This window comes from Rhamphochromis sp. 'chilingali' (genome assembly GCF_963969265.1).
Source record: "Rhamphochromis sp. 'chilingali' genome assembly, chromosome: 8".
Classification (NCBI taxonomy): domain Eukaryota; kingdom Metazoa; phylum Chordata; class Actinopteri; order Cichliformes; family Cichlidae; genus Rhamphochromis; species Rhamphochromis sp. 'chilingali'.
The window spans coordinates 20,598,840-20,612,324 of NC_137935.1; the positions used below are offsets into that span (position 1 = coordinate 20,598,840).

Sequence of the window (13,485 nt, forward strand, 5' to 3'; positions counted from 1 at the left end):
GGAGAGAGCTGAAGAGAAGCAAATGTAGATCAGCCCTCCAGCATTAAGGGTGCACGTGTCTTTTTCTTTTTGTTTATCAGCTGTGCCTGCTCTTGTTTATTTTTAGATGGGAAAAAGGAAGAGAGGAGTGGTAAGCAAAGGAGGGACCGTAGAACAAGAGAGATGATGTTATGCGCCCAGATAGCACTCTATAGTTTAAGTAGAATGATCTTTGAGAGCAGCTTCTGTTCGTTAGCTTTTATCTGCAGATTATGTGCCATCCAGATTGGGACCACAAGACAGCTCTGGACGGATTCTGGGTCAATGCAGCCCAGAGGGAAAGGGCAAAAAAGGATGTGTGTCTTTGGCAAAATTTCCTCTTCTAATCTGAAGATTTGCTGAATATCAAAATAGCTTCAAAGCAGATCTTTATTTTCATAACATTAAACTCTTTTTGTTCCTGCTCAGCTGACTGTGAAAGCTGTCCGGTCTTAAATAATCTGTTTTAACACACTCAAGACATTTCGGCACATTCCTATTCATGTTTGACTCACTTCTGTCTCTCCAGCGATATGTTAGTGGGGCACGTTTGCATTGTTGTTATTATTGTCTTAATAATTAATATTTCAGGTTTTGATTGGGAATTGATCTCAGCCAGGTAACAAAACTAATGAAATAAAAGCTAGTTTTTATGCTAGTATGTTTACAAGTTTCAATAAATCATTGCACCAATTTCCCATTTTCCTAGCAAAAGAAAAGAGTGGTGGCTCAAGACTTTTGCACAGCACTGTAACATAGTGGTATTATATCACATTAACTTAGCTCTCAAACATTCCCGTAGGAAGAATTTTGACAGAGCAATGTGCAATTTCATATTTATATACTACTAAATCACAATAACAGTTGCCTCAAGGTGCTTTATATTGTGAGGTAAAGATCCTACGATAATACATAGAAAACCACAAAGTAAAATCTGATGAATGCTAAGAAGCGTCATCCTTTGAAAGGGGCCTCTAACTTTTTAAGATTCCCATATTTTGAAGTCAATATGGTCTTTTCGGGAAGTGTGGCTCTCTCCATACTGTGGTGATTTATTTACATTTTTTTATATAGTAGCTAAATCGTCTGTTTTTTCCCCACAGTTGACATGTAATTCCAGTTTTAGCCAACATCCAACCATGTTAACAGACTTTTAATGAATCAATATGTACCTCAGTGTCCTGATGCTGAGAGTGCTTTTCTGATAACACACGTTACCCACTGTTTGGTTGTCATGCATCATCTGCTATCACAGGAAACCCTTGACAAGTAGAAGGCGTAGTATAACTGTGGCCGACTGAACCCCAAACAACTATTTTATGGTCCATAGATGAATCACTTTGATCTTTGCCCCAATGTGTCCTAGCAACCAAGTATTTTCAATATAACTGATTTCTATGTGCTGCAGGTTTTGTCGTCCCTGAACCACCAGTGAACCAGTTTTCAGTTGGTAGATGTGTGGAAGCAGGGGCGGGTGAGATGATGAGGCGGGGGGGCTTATGAAGCAGCAGCAGCGGAAAGGAGACGAGAGAGTGCGAGGAAGTGTTTGTGGGCTACATTGTTGAAATGTCAGTTGCTTTGGATTGAGACTCTTATGTGTCACTTACTGTGACATTTGAATTAAGGTTTAAGGAAGTGAGGACAGCATAAAGCTGTTGACTTCTCCAGGAATCTTGTTGCAAATATCACGAGTGAGTGGCTCTCTTCGAGCTGAACGTTAATGATGCAGAGGAGGCACTCAGCTAGTACCATGGGGCGCCACCAGGACAATCTTCTTAAACAGGTCCAGTATTGGTTTGATTCACTCTTGGCATAGGCTGCTTGTTCTCTATGCTTTGTGTGTGTGTGTGTGTGTGTGTGTGTGTGTGTGTGTGTGTGTGTGTGTGTGTGTGTGTGTGTGTGTGTGTGTGTGTGTGTGTGTGTGTGAGCGCTCGTGCATACACATGTGTGCAAGCCATTTTATCAGTAATGATGAGATGGTTTAAATAGGACAACTTGAAGCAATGTCTAAATTAAGCTTCTTGATAGAGCCTAGTTTTTAGGTCACAGAGTCTGGCGTTCACAAGAAGGAGAGTGAAGCCTCTACTGAGAGATTCACTGTCACTGTTGTTCTTAGGTGAAGTAGTGCTGGGGAGAAGCAGTTTTATCCGACTCCAGCACAATGGTTTGTGTAGTTTATCCACCTTTAATCCAAACACTCTTTAATCAATATCTGCTGATCTGTGTTTGCATTTCAGTATGAGCAGGAGCTAAAGGAGCATTCATTGCAGAGATACAATTTTGCAAAGAAATGTAGCCTCTGGAGCATTAACAATCTTCAACTGCTCCCCTTCCAAAATATATACCATCCATTATTAAACAATCAATTGATTTACTTAAGGATTAACTGTTGGTCCAGCGATGAAATCCTGTAACTGTTTGTAAATCTTTAATAGTCCTCTTGGCGATTACAGAATTCAGAATATGAACTTGGCCGCTGGCAAGCCGTGTTAAATATCACTACTCCTGAATTAGTTCATAAATCTGAGAGGAATGAGTTTTTTTTTCATATTTTATTCTTTTATTTACTTCATATACAGGAAAAAAAAAACATTTGTCAGCTCTCCACTGTAGTGCTGTATTTACAGTTGTTGTAGATGAGACTGTGGAGGAGCTCAGCTGGTCTGCTAGGGTGAGCTGTTCTCTTTTTCACTTGATTGGCCATGGCCTGCCTGTGGCCATAGCTTCTCTCTTTCTATGTGCCTATCACTCTCTTTCTCCCGTTCTCTCTTTCCATCCCTCTTTTTTGCTTAACTCTCTCTCTCTCGGCTCTCACCATCTGCCTTTATGCCTGATCTGCCTGCATATTTTCTAACTGTCTCTCAGGAGAGGGCTGGGGGATGGGGGTAGAGAGGAGAGAAAACTGTTATAGTGGGAAGTGGTGGATATGGGAAACCTGAGGAAAAATCCTTTGTGTATCATCTTCATTTGTGTGGAAAGAGTTTGAAACTTGTATTTGACTTGAATGTATATTCCCATGGTTATAAAATCACTTGACATATTATTAGGTACACTTTGGTAGTACCAGTTTGGACTCATTTTGCACTGAGAACTGACCTAATTCTTTATGGCTCAGATTCAACAAGGTGCTGGAAAGAGATTTTGCTCTATATCTGGACACACACACACACACACACACACACACACACACACACACACACACACACACACACACACACACACACACACACACACACACACCCTGCTTCAAGGTAAGGGTTATGGGTATGCTCTTCTGCACACCTTGGTTGTAGTGAGCGGATGTTTCAGTTACCGTTGCCTTCCTATCAGTCATTTTCCTCTGACCTCTTGGCATTTTCACCCAGAGAAATGCCTCTCACTGGATATTATTTCTTTTTCTGGCCATTTTCTGTAAACTCTAAACTAAACTAAAGATCGCTGAGCGGTAAAAATCCCAGCAGATCAACAGTTTCTGAAAGATTCAGACCAGCCTACCCAGACCAACAATCACGCCACCATCAAAGTCACTTAAACCACCTTTCTTTTCCTTTCTAATGTTTGGTTTGAACTTAATTGGTCTTTAGTTTTAATTGCTGCCATGTGATTGGCTGCTCAGATATTTGCATGAACCAGCAGTTGAACAGTGTCATAAAGCGGTCCCTGAGTGTATATTTACAGTATATACATAAACTATGAACCCTTTGAGGTCAGGACTTAAAATCACACCAAAAATAAAAGGTAAAAAAAATTTTCTTTGGAATTTTTTGAGCACTGTGGTGTTTTTCCTTTTTGACCACATTCTATGTGTGTCAGTTCAAATGCAATGGAGAGTGGTTTAACCTTTAAACACTGATGATGCAGTTTGACAAGTAAACCAAATGAGGATCTCTGTGGTTTCATAGGAGCCTGGCATACACAGATCTCTTTTTATTTCTCTGTGTACATCACCAGAGTCCAGTCGATTTGTATTCTGTTACAGTGAACTCAGTTTGAGAAAGTTTTATGACCCATGTTTCTATGTGCACTACATGCTGTCTCGGTCTGATCCCAAGGCAGGTTCTTGTACATGCATACCTCTGTGTTTGTGTGTGTGTCTTTATGCACATCTTCATGTGTCCACTGTTGATTTACTCATTGACCATTGCTCCCCCAGTTGTAGCCTGTGGCCCTTCATACTGGGAGAAATCCATAAACTCCTTCCTCACCTTTACACCAACATGTTTCAAAACAGATCTCTGTAGCATCCATCAGCTCAAATTCTTTTGCATGATGTACTGAATCTACTAGCAAATGCACAGACATAAAATTTGATTTTCTAATCTAAATTCATTGCAAGACAATAAATTAATCTAGGAAGTTAAATATCAGAGAATAACATTGCCATAAAACAGCTACATCATGTCTCCGTGTCTGGGTGGGTATCTACAGGTGCACACAAATTGCTGGTTCTACTATGTCACTCCCTCTGTGACATTAGCTCAACAACTCTATTACTGCCAGGTAAGAGGTGAATGTCACAATAGCAGGATGTCATAAAGCTCTGGAGTGGTCTAATGGGTTTTGTTCAGGTTGAGGTAACACATGCACACTACCGCGCACACGCATGTACAGACACATGCTCTTCCAGTAAACTATCACCTACGTCCTTGTTGCATTTACTCATCACAACTCCTGATGTGTTTGAAGAGCTAATAGATTTTGTTTAAAGAAGCAAATTTTGAGAATCAGCTGTCACTTAGTTGGAATATGGAGGGGTGCCTCTCCTGTTGCTGTCTCATCTTGATCTTTTTTTCCTCTGGACCAAAAAAGAATTGAATTACAGTTTTTCTCAAATGCTAAAACACATTTCACAAACGTTACCACCAGGTCCCCCAATGTCCAAACACAACACCCTTCTCTAAAGCTACATAAACACAACCACACCTTCCCACTGCAAAACTCAAACTCCCACACCAAGAGAGCAGCTCGAAGCTGTCAAAACTGTAAACACTATACACAGCATTACACACTACAGCAAAACAATTGAAAACACAATGCTCAATTTGTGAGAAGGTTCTTTGTTCCATAACTGCCAATGCATATTTTAGAAACTATACAGTAACGGATCGTCGTAGATCTCTGCAGAGGATTAGGCATTTAGATTTGTGAGTTTCATATGAGTAGTATAAATCTATGGAAAATCCTGCATGTACGTACACTACTGTAACACAACTCAATGCAAAAACAGAATCTATTGCACACAACAGTAATCTTGAAAACATGAACAGGGTGTGAAGTTTTTTTATTTACGTTACAGTTTTTCTCAAATGCTAAAACACATTTCACAAACGTTACCACCAGGTCCCCCAATGTCCAAACACAACACCCTTCTCTAAAGCTACATAAACACAACCACACCTTCCCACTGCAAAACTCAAACTCCCACACCAAGAGAGCAGCTCGAAGCTGTCAAAACTGTAAACACTATACACAGCATTACACACTACAGCAAAACAATTGAAAACACAATGCTCAATTTGTGAGAAGGTTCTTTGTTTCATAACTGCCAATGCATATTTTAGAAACTATACAGTAACGGATCGTCGTAGATCTCTGCAGAGGATTAGGCATTTAGATTTGTGAGTTTCATATGAGTAGTATAAATCTATAGAAAATCCTGCATGTACGTACACTACTGTAACACAACTCAATGCAAAAACAGAATCTATTGCACACAACAGTAATCTTGAAAACATGAACAGGGTGTGAAGTTTTTTTATTTACGTTATTCACACCACACACACACCACAATCACTGTGCGGCATCATGTCGCTGAGCTGTTGCTCGCATCTCGTCCGTAATGATGGTGCGAGGTTGTCTTGCTCTCCCTCCTGGACCTTCTCCTCTCCCATGTTGGCCTTCTCCTCTTCCTCGTTGGTCGCTCCTCTTCCTCCTCTCATTTGAACTCCTCTTCCTCATTGGCCTGCTCCTCTTCTTCCAGGGCCAGCTCTTCTCAAAACAAATTTCCCACGTGTGGGACTAATAAAGGTTATCTTATCTTATCTTATCTTATCTCCCTCCTCTGCATCAAATTCCTCTTCCCCTGACTCTGCCTTCATCCATTGTGTTTGTTTGGAACCTTCAGCATACTGTGCACTCTGAACTTGCTTTTACATGTGGGTACAGCATTAGCAACAAGTGTCTTCAATTTTGAGTCATTGTGTGTAGTGAATGACGCCAGGTGTGTTCCCTGTGTTCAAAGATTGGTGACTGTGGCAAGCATTTTGCATCACATGGGCTTTCATTTGAGGATATGAGCAGAGTTGTTTTGCAACATGTGTTTTAGCAAGGAAAAATGTGTTTAGATTTATGAGTACAGAGGGTTGTGTTTTGTGAATTGTGTCTTCATGTGACATGTGTTTATGGTACTGGAATATGGTGGCTACATTTAGTAAATGTGTTTAGACTACTGGTCATTTGGGTTACAGGATTGGCTTTTGTGTTTTAACATTTGAGAAAAACTGTATTCACACCACACACACACCACAATCACTGTGCGGCATCATGTCGCTGAGCTGTTGCTCGCATCTCGTCCGTAATGATGGTGCGAGGTTGTCTTGCTCTCCCTCCTGGACCTTCTCCTCTCCCATGTTGGCCTTCTCCTCTTCCTCGTTGGTCGCTCCTCTTCCTCCTCTCATTTGAACTCCTCTTCCTCATTGGCCTGCTCCTCTTCTTCCAGGGCCAGCTCTTCTCCCTCCTCTGCATCAAATTCCTCTTCCCCTGACTCTGCCTTCATCCATTGTGTTTGTTTGGAACCTTCAGCATACTGTGCACTCTGAACTTGCTTTTACATGTGGGTACAGCATTAGCAACAAGTGTCTTCAATTTTGAGTCATTGTGTGTAGTGAATGACGCCAGGTGTGTTCCCTGTGTTCAAAGATTGGTGACTGTGGCAAGCATTTTGCATCACATGGGCTTTCATTTGAGGATATGAGCAGAGTTGTTTTGCAACATGTGTTTTAGCAAGGAAAAATGTGTTTAGATTTATGAGTACAGAGGGTTGTGTTTTGTGAATTGTGTCTTCATGTGACATGTGTTTATGGTACTGGAATATGGTGGCTACATTTAGTAAATGTGTTTAGACTACTGGTCATTTGGGTTACAGGATTGGCTTTTGTGTTTTAACATTTGAGAAAAACTGTATACACGTGTGGCAAACACAATAGCTTAAAAAGTTTGGAATGAATTCTGACAAAACCTTGTAGAGGTTTAACTGGCTAACATCTACAGACATCCACAGATGACAGTATGATGGTAGGTCATTATTATTTGTTTTATATATAATACAAAAACTACCAGGACTGAAATGAATAGCAACAGATTTTGTTCTATAACTTTAACATTATCCTACTGATGTAATTTAATCAACAACAAAAGTTGGGTCCTTGGTATTAAAATATAGCATAAGTGTAAGAAATAAAAGAAAAGGTAGTCTTCCACACTTGACCTGAACTTTCAGGTCTTAGATCAATTTCTAAAAGTGCTCTGGATATCAAAACTCAGTACTACAACACACAGGCTGGTGGTTTAGGGACAAAATATGAGAGAGTTTGAATCAAAAGTAAAAAATATGCAACACTTTGTTACATATTAGTATTTGACAATTTCAAGTATTAAAAGCTGGAAAAGTTTTTCTGTTTTAAATCCTATATAGAGACCCTCTGTTCCCATATCACCAAACCCCAAACCAAAAATCTGCAAAAATAACTTAAGTATTTAAAAAATGACAAAAAAAGAGTAATATACATCCTCAACCGGACCAAAATATAAAACAGTTATTTGTGAATTATGAAACACTACTAGGTCTATGTCTCTCTGTTCTAATTGCCTTTTAGTAAATGATTTAATAATTGATCCACATATTGATTCATTCTGCCTTACAGAGGCCTGGTTACAACAGGATGATTATGTTAGTTAAATGAATCAACACTCCTGAGTTATACCAATGTCAGAATCCTCGAAGTACAGGCCGAGGAGGAGGAGTAGCAGCAGCAATCTTCCACTCCAGCTTATTAATCAACCATAGACACAGAAAGAGTTTATATTCATTTAAAAGCCAAAGACTTGGCCTTGTACACCATATACCATAATTAGAAAATGGCAAAAAATAGTTTGGTCCCACATTCGCTGTTGTGATTGGTGTGGGGGTAGGGATAGGCTTGGGGCGTCGGGGGATTCCCCAGGAGCGTCTTCCTTGGAGGGCTCAATCCGGGGTTGCGGTCATGGCCTGTTAAGGGCTCTTAGGTGATGGTTTCCTCGTGGCTGCGTGCAGCGGGGATAGGGGAGGGTCTGTGCTGACGGACATGGGTTACTGACCTGGTAGCCTGGCTGCCCCTAGGTGGGTCCGGGGTGGGCATGGGGTTCTGGGGGTGCTCCGTCTCCGGGCCGGGACCCTGGCTGGGCCTTGGGAGCTTGTGTCCTGGTTGGTGTGTCACCGGGGTTGTGGGCGGGTGGGCATATGGGAGCTCAGCCCTGGTGCGGGTTGCCACCGGTGCATCAAGCCACCTGAGGGTCTCTTTAACTGATGGGAGAGGCTGTTACATCTTTGCAGGAGGTCTCCTCTCTCCAGGAACTCACTCTGCAGGTGGGGGAGAGATATAAGAGAGGTGGAGGAAGAACTCAGCCTGGGTGTCTATTGTCTTGTTTATTTATTTATTTAGGACAGTGCATGTTAATGAACATAAATGTAAAAAAAAAAAATTACATGAATGTAAACATACCAGATTATAGCCAAGGGCTAATTTCCATCTGTTGTCCTTAAGCATAAAAATAGACATAATAATTCATAAAAAAATTCATCATTCATTCATAATAAAAACTCCATCACCAAACTTACACATACACACCATTGTGTAGTCTGGGAGATGAGTGGATGATGGGGTGGGTGCAGTTTTCTCTGTGGTGGGGTTGGATGGGCTGCCCCTGCTGACCTGGGCCCCAGTCCGGATGGGCCTGGGCCCCCTTGCCCTGGTAGGTTCCAGAGTGTGGGGGTGCCTACTGTGGTCAGCGGGCGAGCTAGCCCCCAGGGAGGGGCCTCTGTCCCCTTCTGGCTGCCTGTGCCACAATTTTATCTCACAACTTAGACATTCACATTACTCACACTCTCATTACACATACATATAGGACCTTGGGGGTGGGCACGCTACACGGCATCCAGAAGACCGTCAGGGTGTACGACCTCACCTCTGGCGCCGTTGCCCACCTCTCAATTTTAAATACACGTAGACATTGAGGGCTATCGGGAGGGGCTATGCGCTTACCTGCTGCTCTCTGGCAGGTAGCTCCATGCCCTCCTGGGTATTAAATGCACCTTAGAACACACATGCATCAACACTACATATGAGCGGGCGGAGGGAGGTTTGGAGTCTTCATACACCCCCATTCTCTGTTGCCTGTTGGGGCGGGGGGCTGGGAGGAGGAGTTGGCCATCCGATTGGGGTCTGGAATGTGGGGCCTCCCTGCTGCTGCGGAGTCCGGGCGGTCTGCTTCTCTCCACCCCAGGGAAGAGGGTAACACTACCTGGGTCTGGGTGCAGTTTCCCCCTCTAGGGGCAAGAGTACCTAGACCTGGGGTATAGAGTGCGCTTGGGGAGTGTGATTGTGTGTACAGTGTCTATTTATGTCTGTCTCCACATTGGATGAGTGCTGAGTATTTGCATATGAGAGCATGAGGGTGGGAATGGATGTTCGTATCTGTGTGTGCCTGTTTGTCTGTGTCCATATGTCAGGTCAGGTATCAGACGCCACCTCTCTAGGGTCTATCATCCACTGATCCACTAAATCAGTTTCTATCTGATTTCTGGCACTATATAAATAAAATTGAATTGAAGTGATCTTTTTGAAATCACAATAGAATAGCATTTTATTTAGACAGAGACATTAAATAATAATATTTAATATCAAATCTTAGTTTGGGGAACTGATCCCTGCAAGCATCAAAGTTTAACTTTTTCAGCCCAATTATTTAAGATTTTAAATTATAAAAATCTTTAAGATTTTTATCTTTTGCTTTTTTATCGAAAGGAGACATGTCCAAAAAAAAAAAAAAAAAAAAGACCAGTAGCTAAACAGAAAAGGTACTGATCCTTCACAGGTTCAAAAGCATTATTTTATGGCACAGATCATGTAAGCTTCAGTGAAGAGACACAATACTCGATCACTTCTACATCATTTAAAAGTAGAATGGGAGGGAGAGCCTTCAGTTTTCAGGCCCCTCTTCTGTGGAACCAGCTTCCAGTTTGGATTCGGGAGACAGACACTATCTCTACTTTTAAGATTAGGCTTAAAACTTTCCTTTTTGCTAAAGCATATAGTTAGGGCTGGACCAGGTGACCCTGAATCCTCCCTTAGTTATGCTGCAATAGACGTTGGCTGCCGGGGGATTCCCATGATGCATTGAGTTTTTCCTTTCCAGTCACCTTTCTCACTCACTATGTGTTAATAGACCTCTCTGCATTGAATCATATCTGTTATTAACCTCTGTCTCTCTTCCACAGCATGTCTTTATCCTGTCTTCCTTCTCTCACCCCAACCGGTCGCAGCAGATGGCCGCCCCTCCCTGAGCCTGGTTCTGCCGGAGGTTTCTTCCTGTTAAAAGGGAGTTTTTCCTTCCCACTGTCGCCAAAGTGCTTGCTCATAGGGGGTCATATGATTGTTGGGTTTTTCTCTGTATCTATGAAGCGCCTTGAGGCGACTTTTGTTGTGATTTGGCGCTATATAAATAAAATTGAATTGAATTGAATTGAATCTTTTACACTATACAGTCTATTTCCTTAAGCCATTCACTGACAAAAAATAAGCATCTTCTTTAGGAACTAGTCTTCTTAATCTTTTGATCTTTAATTGTTGCCTTGCATCGTTTAATTATGGCATTAATCAAAAAAGCTATTTATTTTAACTTTTCACTTAATTAAGCACAGCAAGATTGGTGAATTCTCTCAAATGTCAGTTCTTTATCTTTCTCAAGGCTCACTTTATTGCAGACACTGCATTTTGCATGCAGAGAATATGTACATGTAGAAACTGCCTTGTGTGTGTGTGTGTGTGTGTGTGTGTGTGTGTGTGTGTGTGTGTGTGTGTGTGTGTGTGTGTGTGTGTGTGTGTGTGTGTGTGTGTGGGGGGGGGGTGACATGTTTGGTTGTGTGATGGAAACTGGTATAAACTAAAGAGAAGCTGATTAACCGATGTTGACATTAATGGTGGAATCCATGACTGAAACAACACGTGGCCTACCTCTGACACAGATGAGCCTTTGGGGTTTATCAATCAGTATGTTGAATCAATAATAGCTAAATATAGAACAAAAGGTGGAGGGGTAGGAGGAATGGGGCTTGTTAGTCAGTTTTCAGGATTTTGACCACTCTCATTACTTATTATTAACCTGCTGTAACCATATAGTACAATCGTAGGCTAAAGGCAATTGTTTCATCTTATTTATTTGCTTTATTTTATTTATGCTTTATGCTCAAAACACACACACATATACACACAGACAATGGTTGCGCTGCTGTGCAACCACAGTATACAGACAAACATTTTTCCATTCTCTTTTAGATAAAAAAACTTTAGTATGCATCAGTGTGTAAAGACTTTTTAAATCCACAACATGACTGTATTACACAAGAAAAAATGAACAATGGATTATTAATTATTCACCTTTTCTCTCATTTTGTCTTCTAGTCATCGGGCACCAGTGTGGTGGTGGACATCGCAGTGATGGGTGAGGCTCATGGTTTGATCTCAGACCTGCTGGCAGACCCATCATTGCCCCCTAACACCTGCAGCTCTCTGAAGGCTGTCAGCAATCTCCTCAGCACCCAGATCAACCTCCAGCCACTCCACCGACCTCGCACCCCTGCAGACACCCACACCTGCTCTGACTCTGAAGATGGGCCAGAAAAAACAGAGAGACTCGCTATTCCAAAGGTTATTGCTTGTCTTTCTAGAAAAGTTGAGTTTGTGTAGTTCTGGCTGTTTTGTGGAATTTTACTTACAGCTAAAAACAAAGTTTTGTCTGGTCTTCCAAAAGGAGAAGAAGAATCACTACTATTCAGTGTAAGATTTACAGTTATTGTAGATACATATGTTTAACTGTTTAGTGTGCTAGGCAAAGCAGATAAACGTGAATAGAAAAGTCAGTGCCAGTGCAAATTGTAGACACAGTTCTAAACCATAAATGTTAAAAGTAGGCTCAGTGGCTCACACAGTTTTTAGGTTACTGTTTTGAACACTTGTGTTTGTCCTGTTGCCGTCTTGTTTTTCTGCTTTTTATTTTAACTGGTTGTGACAATGCTTGGATAAAATATAAAAATATGTATTCCCCAAAGGTTGGTAAAAACTTCCTTTTTTACTTTAGTCGCATATTTATATTTTTTTACAGATTTGTCTACAAACACTGCTCTCCAAGCTGTGAAACGTGCAAGCTAGAAATGGAGACATGTTTTTGAAACAGGCTGCAGAGCTGAGCTATAACTGTTTACTTTGAAGGCAAAGCTTGTTCATTTCTAATTTGCGTCACATATTTTCAAGTTTTGCATACCACTTGGTTAGTAATTTGCAGGTTTTTGTAGACAAACATGAATAATGACAGGCAACCATGGCAACCTGCTAGCAACAAAACCAATCAGGGAGCAGTTTGTGGTGCAGCACCTTATTGCAACTAGTTTTACCAAGCAACAGCCAGAAAACTTTGGGAAACACATTTTTCCATAGGAACCAGTGCTGAACCAATAGTCAGCTCAATGTGTGAATAATCTCACACGAGAAACCTCAGTTAGCTAATGCTAGCTAAGTAGCATGCATAGATAAAAGTGTGGGGTTTTCTTTCTTTTTTTTCCTTTTTTATCTTTGTTGTGATCGTAGTTTTGGGTAGAACGGGACTAAAACAAAAGTAATGACAGAAAAAATTAACAGCCTCCAGCTTTGGGTGTGTGTTTTAGTACAACCAAATGCTAAACTATGGCGTTATTTTTGTGCCACTATTCTGAGCGCACGTAAAAAAAAAAAAAAATGGAGCGCATGTAAAAACATTTTGCAGGTGCATGTGTTGCATTTTGAGGAGAAATTTATTTTGAGCAAAGAAAAGCTAAATTTGAGTGAACAAAATTAATTGCTGCGTGCAAAAAATGTATTTTAGTGTTTGCTATTATCCATACACACACACACAATAGCAGCCCCTCTCGCTCAGTTTTTGCATTTGCGCTCGCTCGCAATGTGTTGCTTGCGCTCTCAACATTTCTTCCCGTGCGCGTTCAACTGTTTCTGTACACAGTTATATTTGTGCCACAAAACCAGCCAGTCACAGACTTGGATGCAAAAAAAAAATCGGATTGGTCTCAGACTGAAGAAGTCACTTCAGTCACAAAAGTCACTTGGATAAACTTTTGGAGATTTACTTTCCTGGATGATTAGGAATGCATCAAGACATATA

At 41.2% G+C, this 13,485-nt stretch overlaps 1 protein-coding gene across 1 annotated transcript in view; it reads left to right on the forward strand.

The window, feature by feature from the left end:
- The window catches only part of LOC308401624 (cGMP-inhibited 3',5'-cyclic phosphodiesterase 3A-like), a 71,267-nt gene that overhangs the window by 34,904 nt on the left and 22,878 nt on the right, over positions 1–13,485 (forward strand). The window contains exon 2 of the mRNA XM_080889906.1: positions 11,736–11,981. Coding sequence (XP_080746032.1) covers positions 11,736–11,981 — 246 coding nt within the window. The remainder of the gene's footprint in view (positions 1–11,735; positions 11,982–13,485) is intronic.